At 61.3% G+C, this 10330-nt stretch overlaps 2 protein-coding genes across 2 annotated transcripts; one reads left to right on the top strand and one right to left on the bottom strand.

The window, feature by feature from the left end:
- Positions 1–3375: 3375 nt before the first annotated feature.
- MNEG_7158 (hypothetical protein) lies at positions 3376–5825 on the top strand (the record flags this gene model as incomplete). The annotated part of the gene is made up of 7 exons (XM_014044369.1): positions 3376–3441; positions 3692–3934; positions 4162–4284; positions 4536–4574; positions 4894–4974; positions 5252–5479; positions 5709–5825. The coding sequence occupies 7 exons, from the start codon at positions 3376–3378 to the stop codon at positions 5823–5825; spliced, it is 897 nt and encodes a 298-aa protein (XP_013899823.1).
- A 2133-nt stretch (positions 5826–7958) lies between these two features.
- Positions 7959–10306, bottom strand: MNEG_7157 (citrate synthase; the record flags this gene model as incomplete). Its single annotated transcript, XM_014044368.1, has 6 exons — positions 7959–8019; positions 8353–8462; positions 8853–8950; positions 9257–9334; positions 9744–9808; positions 10212–10306. 6 exons carry the CDS (start codon positions 10304–10306, stop codon positions 7959–7961), a joined length of 507 nt encoding a protein of 168 aa, XP_013899822.1.
- Between the last annotated feature and the right edge of the window lie 24 nt (positions 10307–10330).

Here is a 10330-nt window from a genome sequence, read left to right as displayed (position 1 = left end):
GTAGGGCACGATAAGGGCGGGGGGGGGGGGAGAGGGATGAGGGGCAGCAGCGGCGATTGGGTGCTGCTAGCTCGGGACTTTCAGGTGCAGGGTGGAGGAAGCAGGGTTGCAGCGTGGGCATCCTCGCCGCGCGGCGTGGGCAGCGCCGTGCACGCGGGCAGCATTCGTACTGCGGCGCAGTGAGCGCAAAACATGCGCTTTGCTGCCAGCTGTCCCCGAGTGCGATGCTGCCTGATCGCAGAGCCGCCACAGCACGTGCCTAGATCATCGGCCTTGCTGGGCTGTCAACAGGTGGCTGATCCCATATGCCTTGTGACTGCGCTGCGCAAGCCTGCTGCGAGCAGGCTGTGGCAACGCGCCATGCCTTGCCTGTTCCGCAAGGCGAGCAGCTTGGTCAAGCAGTTTGCACACTGCCTGGATGCATAGCATGATCCACAGAGCTGTCGGGCTCGCATGCGCCATGTGCGCAACCGAGCCGCACCTGGCTGCTGTCGTCGAAGCAGTACCACCTCCTGCTGCAGAGCTGCAAGCTGCCCCTGCCAATCTGCCAGCTGCCGCTGCAGGACCCTTCGCTTTTCAGGGTCATCCACTTCCTCAAGCTGGCCCTCCAGTTGCTTAAGCTCGGCGTCCAGGCCTGCTATGACTAGCTCCACTTGTGCGTTTTTTTTTCTCCTCCACAGTCGTTGCCATCGTGTCCTGCCGCACAGGCTGCATGGGCGTGGGATGAAGAGGCAAAGGCGCATGCGACGCTGCCAGTGGGGCTGATGGGACTAGACACTGCTGTTGAATGCCGATTACAACAGGAATGACATCTTGCATCATCCATGTGGTGCTGCTTGTCATAATAGAGCCAGCAGCGCGCCGACATCCAGGGCGCTCCTACCTAGCAGCAATGCAGGAGCCTTCAGCCTCGTCCAGAAAAAGCTGCAGAGCAAGGAAAGGGCAGGGTTGATGCAGGGTGCCAGAATGTGTTCCTGTCGCACGGGTTCAAGGCGCGCTATGAGCGCGCGCCACTGCGGCGCCGAGGTGGACGTGCAGCGTCGGCTGCGTGTCCGCTGAGCTGGTGGCAGGTGGCCCGGCGCTGCTGCGGCGGGGCATCCGCTGTCTTGCCGGCACCCACCTAGAGCTGTAGCTATATGATAAGTATTATAGGTGTACCCCTCGAGACTCCAGCAGCCTTTCAAGCCGCGATGGTATTGCCTGCCGCGCTTGTCTGCATCCCGCAATGCCGTACAAGTGAGACCGATACTACAGTAGGCAAATGGTACAAAGTTACGAGCGCGTGTGACCTGCAAACAACGGTGACCTCGCGCTCTTTTGCCTGCACACCACGGGATCTTGTAACTGTCAGGAAATATGTGCGGCCTTTGGGCTGCGGTACTTTAAGTGCGGGAAAGGACAGGGGGCATAGCGCAGCTCGAGCTGCAGGGCAGGGGGTTACGTGACAACTTATAATGTCTTTTCGTCAGGCAGCGTTGTCGGGCGCGGACGTGGGAGCAGCTGTGCGATGGTGCCGTGGTGCTCAGGTGCGTCGGCGCACGGGCGCACGGGCGCACGGGCGCACGGGCGCACGGGCGCACGGGCGCACGGGCGCACGGGCGGTCGGGCGGTCGGGCGCGGGTCTGCATCGGGTGCGGAGCGCAAACCGCGCTTGTTGTCGGGTGTGGCTGTGGGGCCTCAGCTCGGCCGTGAGCGCTCGAGCTGTCCAGCTGTGGTGGTTTTGTGTTGCGGTGGCGTGTGGCGCGGGCACGGACACGGGCACATGCTGATGGAGTCCTATGGTGTTGGCCCAGGTGGGGTTGCCACTGCTATCGGGCGTGGCCGTGCAGCGCGAATGCAGGCATGGGCGCCTTGAGTTGCGAGGAAGTTGATGGCGGTGGGGGTGGGCCGGGAGCTGCGGGCACATGGGGCACGGGCGCAAGTGCAGGGTGCGCGGGCGGCGGGCGCAGGCTTGTCGAGAGCAACTGGCTCAGCCACGGGCGGCCAACGGCTGGGCGCGGACTCCGGCCGGTGGGGGCGGCGCCGCGCCGCCTCAAGGTGCGGGAGGAAGCCCAGGCTGCAGGCTGGTCTGGCTGCAGCGGACGCCCTGCGCCCGCCCAGCGGACGCCCTGCGCCCGCCCAAACGCATCATGCGCCAGCTGCCCCCTAAAACGGACCTGTCCCTTGCGTCTCTTATGCAAGACCATGTCCTTGTGTCCCGCAACGCACCTTTCGTCCCCACATACAATGCTGTTGCTGTGTAAGATGCTGCTTGTCATGCTTTGGCCCCCAACATAGTTCTTGTGGCTGTTTGCTGCGTGCCACCTTGGTGTAAGCAGCACTGTTCCCGCACTGCCCACTCACAACGTTCACGGCAGCTTGAGAAAGCAGCAGGGCCGGCACAGAGAGAGAGAGAGAGAGAGAGAGAGAGAGAGAGAGAGAGAGAGAGAGAGAGAGAGAGAGAGAGAGAGACAGCCGTTGCTGATTGTTTAGACAGGTGTCAATTATGAAGTGGAATTCAAGTGCATACTCCAGGTCGGCCTGGGCGTGTGCACGCGCTGCACGACTGCTTGGGGTCTGGCCCCTGGCAGGTCTTGTGCAATGGCTGTTGCTTTGCTTGCAGGTGTGCCGGGGGTGAGGGGTGGGACGTGATGGGGGCATGCCCACACACGCAGGGATCTATGATTATGTTGGGCTGGCAGCGTGGCATCATTTTGGGCCCTTGCATTTCACCAAGCAGGGGTGCTGTGCTCCTGTTGCTGCAGACGCCTTCCTGCATCCATGGGGGTGGCGCACAGCACGACCCTTGTATCTTTCAACCTGCCTAAATGCCGCCCAATAAAATGAGGAACTCAGGCACCCACATCCTCCGGCCTACGCACACGCATGACTTGAAATCCTCAAACAGGTGGCTGCTGCGTGCTGTAACAACGCAGCCGTCGCAACAGCCGTTAACTGCACAAGACCGTGCGGGTCAGACGGGTTGAATAGAGTGCCGCACATGCATATCACTACACCGTTATGCAGCATGGTTGCCAATGACTAATCCTGCAGCCGAAGCAATGGAATTGCCGTTGTCATTGTCATACCGTAGTCTGCAGGCGACTCTGAAGAGCCATGTCACTCCGGCGCAACACATCAGCGGCACTGGTGTGCGGAGGGCGCGGTGGGATGCTCTCGCGATCCTTTCATAACCTGTACCACTGTCTTTCAAATAAATTTTTGTTGAGTTTGTCACTCGTCGAGGCATATGCTCTCATCAGCGGCCTTCACAAGTACGCGTCGCCGTCGTCACCCGCATTCACGCCGAGCCACCCGTTGGAGTTTTTAGCGTTCAAGGCGCGACCAGTACACGAAGTGGAGTGTACAGAGTCAATTATGCAAACCTATCCCACCATGTACCTGGCAGTGGCCGCACTGCTGGTGGTCGTCGCCGCTGCACAGGGCGGCACAAAGCAGGAGGTGCGACGCAGGGCGGCGGTGGTGAAGGGGCCAGGGTGCCCCACCCCCCACACCGCACAGCAGCATGTTGGCCCCATTTGCGCGTAAAAATTGCATGAGCCTTGCAGCCGCAACATGACATCATACGCTTTTTCTTTGGAAGGCCGCATCTTTCCATTTTGCTTCACAACTGCTGGACGCTGGGACCACCCCAAAGCCTACATTGTGACATATGTGACCCTTCAATACGACATAACCATGTGTGCTGCAGTCTCCCTCGTTCTGCAAGGGCCTTGGCTGCCCCAAGTACACAGTGCTCAAAAAGATCGGGGGCAACATCGAGCTGCGCCGCTATGATCCCGGTACGTTCGCGGGCGTGCTGGGCGTGCTGGGCGTGCTGGGCGTGCTGGGCATGCTGGGCGTGCTGGGCGTGCTGGGCGTGCTGGGCGTGCTGGGCGTGCTGGGCGTGCTGGGCGTGCTGGGCGGGGGGCTCACGCGAGCGTGGCCTGGAAACGTGTGGGGGGAGGGGCTCCTGGGTGCTTTGGCAGCAGCGGCGCTGCCGGCACGCTCAGCAAGCTGTTGTGGCGGTGGGCGGCGGGCGGCCTTGGAACACAGTGGATGCTATCCACTTGCAAAGCCTGGCGACGCTGCGCCAGTACGCTCGCGTGTGCACAGCAAGGGTGGTCAGGGGGCTCGGCACCGCTCAGGGGCGCCGGTCACCCCGCCTCGCACCCGTCACAGGCCGCCGTCATTTTACAACGCTGCCGCATCCACACCCCCACCCCTTACCCCTCAGCTACCTACGTCTCCACAAAGGCCCCCACTGGCACTGACACCGACGCGTCAGACTCCTTCCAGCGGCTGGTGGGGCGATGACGCCGGCCGCGTCCGGCCGGGCGCCGGGCCTGCGCAATCTACGGCTTCCACTTACAGCAGCAACACCCAAATGCGTGAAGCAGCGAGACCTCGACCTTGTCTTTTGGATGGGGGTGCCTCACGAGCAAGTATGCTTGCAACTGGGTGTCCCAACGCGGTCCACCCGCCCCCTCCCCGCGCCTGCACACGTTGCCTATGCCCTGCCCCGCCTCTGCGCTTCACCCCCGACTGGTGATCAGTTTTCGTACATCTCAGGCAACAACAAGGCACAGCAGCAGGTGCGCCGGGGTGCAGATGCTCACTCTCGCTCGGGACCGGACCTTGCACGTGCACGGCTTGGCGTGGTATACAGACTTTGGAGCGCCTCAGCATCTCAGGTTGCAGCCTGTGCTTGAACAAGAGCCATACCCCCACCTGTGCACGCACACACGCGCGCACGTGCACGCGCGCACCCATGCAAACAACAGAGCATACACACACACATACATACACACGCACGCACGCACACACGCGCGCGCGCACGCACACAGTACGCATGCGCAATTGCATCATGGACTAATACATGCAGCCTGGTGTTGCCCTCACACGTAATCGCAGATCCAGATGACTGTCCCCGTTATCAACAAGGTTGAGGGCAGCAATTTCACGGTCTCGTTTTTCGTCGATTCCAAGGGCAAGGTAGGCGAATGCAGGCCAAGAGTTGAGCCTGAAGCCTGCCTAGCTGGGTGTGCTGTATCATCCAAAGCTGTTGCAAACAGCACGGAACGGGCTGCTGTGTTGAGTCAGCTCGACCAGCGCAACCAGCAGCTCGCTCATCGCCGGCGGCAAGAGGGATGTCATCCAGTCTATCAAGGGATTGCTCTGCCCCAAACCCTCCGCGCGCATCCAACCATCCCCACCTGTCACAGCCGCTCAGCCGCCCCTCGTCACCTCACCCTACTGGCACCGCCCCCAGGCCTCCCCCCCGCCAGCCCCCAAAGACAAGTCGGTGTTCACCGCCACCGCGCCCGCCATCGATGTCTACGTTCTCTCATACGGCGGCTACAGCAACGTTTCCATCGCGGCGGCCAAGCGTGACCAGCTGGTCAAGGCGCTCAAGGCGGCGAGCGAGCCGTTTGACTCGCGCACTTGGTATTATGGCGGCTACGACGCGCCGACAACAAAGACCGACAGACATAACGAGGTGCGGGGAGTGTGACTGTTTGCATTGGTGTTGGGTCGAGGGAGGGGAGTGGGGAGGCAGACGCGCAACACCTCCCCCCCCCTTTCTGTCGGCAAGTGCTGGCAGCGTTGTGTGAGGGGGCGTCGGCGTCACGTCCAACGAAGCCACGCTTCAGTGCACGCATGTCCTCAGCAAATTCACGAGTACGCCGGGCATGGCACAACATATGCACTCGCAACACGCGGCGCAGGTCTGGATCCCCAAAGCTGGCTCGTTCGCCGCCAGCCCGGGCGAGAAGGCGGCAGCGCCGGCAGCCAAGGCGCCGCCAGCGGCCAAGCCAGTGCCGGCGGGGCGCAGGCGCGTGTGACCGGCGTGATGGGGCGGGGTGTCTTGCAGGAACGTGACGCAGGGAACACCGCAGGAAACAAACCAAACTTGGTCAGCATCATCATCTACATCAAGGGAAGTCTTGTTGTTGATTTACAGGAGACTAGAACGAAATAGGATCGCCCAATTGAGACGACCCAATTTCATTCTTGTCATGAAGCTTGCAAAATGGGCATGGAGCGTCACTTGAATGGCACAAGGCGTCACTTGATTGGCTTGGTCGCTCGCCACTGATTGCAAACCTTCTGTGCGCATGGCGCTCGAGCGCCGTGCGCAAGCTGGGTCAACTTCCAGCAAAGGGTAGTACTTGCTGTGAGGGGAATCAAATCTGTGAGCGATTTTTGTTTGCTTTGTGCAGTTTCAAATACGCTTGAAGTATGGGAACACGGGCAGCCCCAGCCTGGGCGCGCCCCAGATGCGCATGCACGCTCCGGCCCCCATGCCACGCTCAATCCTCGCTGCTGCCAGGCAACGCCAGCAACAGCTGGTGGTGGGTGGTGTGAATGCATAGCAGTGAGGGGGAAAACTACTTGCGCCTGGATATTTATCAATCCGCGACGTTCCACGCATTCGCTGCTGTGTGCCATCGGTCCAGGGGTCACTCTGGCGACACCTTGGCCTGTATCAGTGCCTCGAGCTGGGGGCTATTAATGGTGGCTCTGGCTGATAAAGTGAAGGGAATTGCGTGGCTCACGCCTTTGACAACGCTCAGCTACAACCCCCAGCTTTGCACGATGATATCTTCGTTGTGCCATGCGGTGTACAAGAGGTACGTGCGCGCTCCAGAGTTTGTCAAGATTCCAACAAACCAAAAGCATTTCGTGCCTCAGGGTGTGCTGGTACATTGTAAGAGAATGAGTGTGAGCACCCAACTGCTTTTGAGGTGTGGCTGCCTGTGGCTGGTGATCTTCCTATCCAAGGGAGGGGGTCTGCCATGAGCAAATGCATTTTCCCTGACGTATGGGCTTGCTTATATGTGAGGGTTACCAGGCGGCAATGGATAGCATTGGATAGCAAATGCATTTCAAAATCATGAAATCAATCGACTGCAACCCAGGTACAGCAACATATGGAGGCAGCTAGCTGTTACAAGTTACTTATACACAAGTCTTATTGCTAGGTCTGAGATCGCCATGTGCAGGCAGCCGTATGTGTAGCCTTGCGCGCAGTCAAGGCTGCAGGCTTCAAGTCCAGCTGAAGGGTGAGAGGTCTGCAGCGGGCGCCTGTCAAAATTGTGAATGCCAAGGCACACCGAGAGCGTAAGGGGCCCGCAGCCAAGCCACATCCGATGTCCACCTCGTGCTTGGCAATCGCTGTTCTGTTGCGACAGGCGATGGCGGGCGGCAGTGCCGAGTCAGCACACTGGCGCGCATGTGGGCGGTTCCGTCAGTGTGTGAGGGGCCTTGGGGGGTACAGGGCGGTGCGTGATGTCTCTGAAAGGCAAGAGACCCCAAAATTGACACCCAAGTTGTGGGCCGGCCTCTGCCAGCCATGAGGATGCAAGGGGTGACAACAGAGAGAGAAAACGAGAGAGAGGGTGACAAAAAGGGGTCGGGTGACACGCAATTGACTCAGCAACCTCCGACCTGCACCGCGAGCGCAATCATGCGTCAGGCAACCCAATTGTAATCAATCAACGCACAACTGTCCACCCACTGCCATGCAATGCAATAGAGCCGCAGTCCGCTGTTTTGGCCGCCCCAGAGCAGCCACACACGGCGGCGCAACGCTTTGTGGCGATGGCTGTGCAAGTTTGACAACGGCGGCGCCGCAGGGCGGGGCGCGCCGATAGGTTTGGATTGCAAGCACGCGCCGCAACGCTACACACGCACAATTTGTGCGAAAGCGCCGCGCCCGTCACACCAGAGACACAAGAGGGACCGAGTCGCTCGGCGAGCCAGGCCCCCTCACCCGACTCGCCGCGCGCAGGTGCGGCCCCCGGGCGTCCCAGCAACGCGAGGCCCCGGCAATGCCCACGGCGCGGCGCGGCGTCGCGTAGCGGGGCAAGATGCATTTCCGCAGCCGCCGCCGCCGCCGCCGCCGAGGACCCGCCGGGCAGGCGGAGGCCTGTCGCGGGGGTGCTGCGGCGCGCCAGGTCAGCCCAGGCAGCGCGTCAGACGCCAACGCGCGCGGCGCGGACGGAGACGGCCCGCTTGTAGGGTCCGTCCGCATACCTGCGAGGGGGCGAAAAAAAATTTGTGGCAGCGGCGGCAGCCGGCGAAGGTGTCAGGAGGATGCGGGCCGATAAGAGGGGAGTGAGTGCTGCTGGATTGCCCGGTTAAAGGAGGTGTGGGGTGCCAGCAACAGCAGCGGCAGCAGCTGCAGCGCTGCTGTCTTCTATTACGTTTATAGAAGGCTGTGCTTGCCGTGATGCAGATGCAGCAGTCAGGCGCACGCGCCAATCTGGGCGACCCCGACGCGTCCGCGGTCAAGGCAGCCCAGATCACCAGATCATGGTGACCCAGATCACGGTATCCCAGATCACAGATCTTCAGATCACAACTCACACGGCGGTGTCCTCCAGCAGCGAGTCCAGGTCGCAGCTGTTGGGGATGACTGATGCGTCGCCGCGCCGCGCAACCGCCACAAACTGCCGCTCCAAGTGACCCATGTACATCTGGGGTCGGTGGGGGGGTGAGGTTATGAAGTTGGAGGTGAGGCTGGATAGGCGTGTGTGTGTGTGTGTGTGTGTGCAGTTGAATGCATGTGTGGATGAGTGTGCGGGTGAAGTGTCAGGGCGTGTTGCAGGTGCGTGTGCATGTGCCTGCTGCACACATGCGCGTGCATGGCGGGATGCGCGGGTTACACGTCCCCTGCACGCCCCCGCGCTGCCGGCAGGCGGGCGGGCGGCGGCCTCCTCGACCCCGCCGGCGCCTCGCGCGCGGTCCGGGCCCTGGAACGAAGCACCCTGCCCCCGAGGTTTCTGCAGCGTCGGTACACTACATCGTACTCCACCCAGCATCCTGCGTGCCGCACGCTGTCATGTAAATGTTGTAAACAACCGCACCTGGCGGGGCCGCGTGATCTTGGAGGTGTCCTCTGAGACCATCTCCTTCCACTGGGACACCCACCCCACGGTGCGCGCCACCGCAAATATCACGGTGTCTGGGAGTTGAATGTATTTGTTTGGAGGGGTGGGGGGGCCGGTTGCTTCAACAGGAGTTGGGGAGTGTGGCAGGATTCCAAGAGGTGTCGGGTCGGGATCCGTGGGTTTTTGAAACCGTGGGTTTTTGGTGCAACTGTCACAATGTTCGTGGGCACGAAAGCCGGGGAGTTGCTGATGCCAAGACAGCCTTCCCGGCGCTCGGGTTTTCCAGGGGCTGTGGAGAAGTCAGGGCGTCAGCACCCTGCCCTTTGGGGCCGTGTGTGGTCTCTCAGGCCCTGTTTTGGGGGCTGGCCGGGGGGGCTCACACATGGAGACGGGTATGTCCAGCGCGCGCAGCACAATGCCACTGTAAAAGTCGACGTTGGGGTACAGGTTGCGCTTGACTGCGGGGGGGGGGGGGTATGAGTTGTGACCAGGCAGGGTGGTTTGTGATGAGATGACATGGGGTGAGATGACAAAATTGCGAGATGATACGATCTGATGAAACAGAACAAGAGGTGATGTGATGTGAGGTGTGACAAGGTGATGTGTGAGGATGCAAGCTCGGGCGAGGGCCTGGAGCTCTTGACCTGTCTCAAGTGCCGCGTGGCGTGCCGAGCGAGGCTGGCCGGCCGCCTTGGCCAGCGCCGGCGCCTCCTGTGCCCCTGAGCACGCGCCCTCCCTGGAAACGCGCGGTAAAAAAAACGTCAGGCCCATGTGAAAGACGAGAGAAAATGGAAACGGATTGCGATGATTACAGTGATTGTCTGCAGAGCAGTGGCTGTAATGGCGGCGGCGGTGGCGGCGGCTCACCAAAGTAGTCGTCCCGCACCGCGATCTGCTCCAGCTCCATTGCAATCTCCAGCAGAGGGTCGTTGCTGGGGTTTGCGGGGGGGGGGGGGTGAAGCGTGGATGTGTGTGTGTGAGTGTGTGTATGCGCGTAAGTTTGTGTTTGTGCGCGCACGTATATATGTGGAAGAGGGACAGAGAGAAAAGAGAGAGAGAAGAAACCTGCGGGTGAGCCAAGGGATGCCTGCAGCCCCCCGGGGAGAGGGGGGTGTGGATGGCAGGGCACGAGAAAAAGCCGCGGCGCGCCGACGAGCTGGAGCCACTCCCCGCGGTCAACCATGAGCGCGCGCGAGACACATCTTGCCATACAGCGTCCGATGACAAAGGGGCCCCGCTCGCCGACCCCGCCCAGCCCGACGCCACCAAAAGCGCCGAATTTCACGCCGTGGTCCAGCCGCATCTCCCCGACTGTCAAACTTCCGAGGATCTCACATCGCGCCCGTCTGCTCCAGCACCTGCTCGCAGATCTGCTTCATGATGCGGGAACGCGGGTCGTAGGTCTTGTACACGCGGTGGCCAAAGCCCATCAGCCTGGGGGGGGTGGCGGAGGG

The sequence above is a fragment of the Monoraphidium neglectum genome (genome assembly GCF_000611645.1).
Source record: "Monoraphidium neglectum strain SAG 48.87 unplaced genomic scaffold scaffold01242, whole genome shotgun sequence".
NCBI lineage: Eukaryota > Viridiplantae > Chlorophyta > Chlorophyceae > Sphaeropleales > Selenastraceae > Monoraphidium > Monoraphidium neglectum.
The sequence above is the reverse complement of the archived record's forward strand: the minus strand, read 5'-3'. Positions and strand labels throughout refer to the sequence as shown.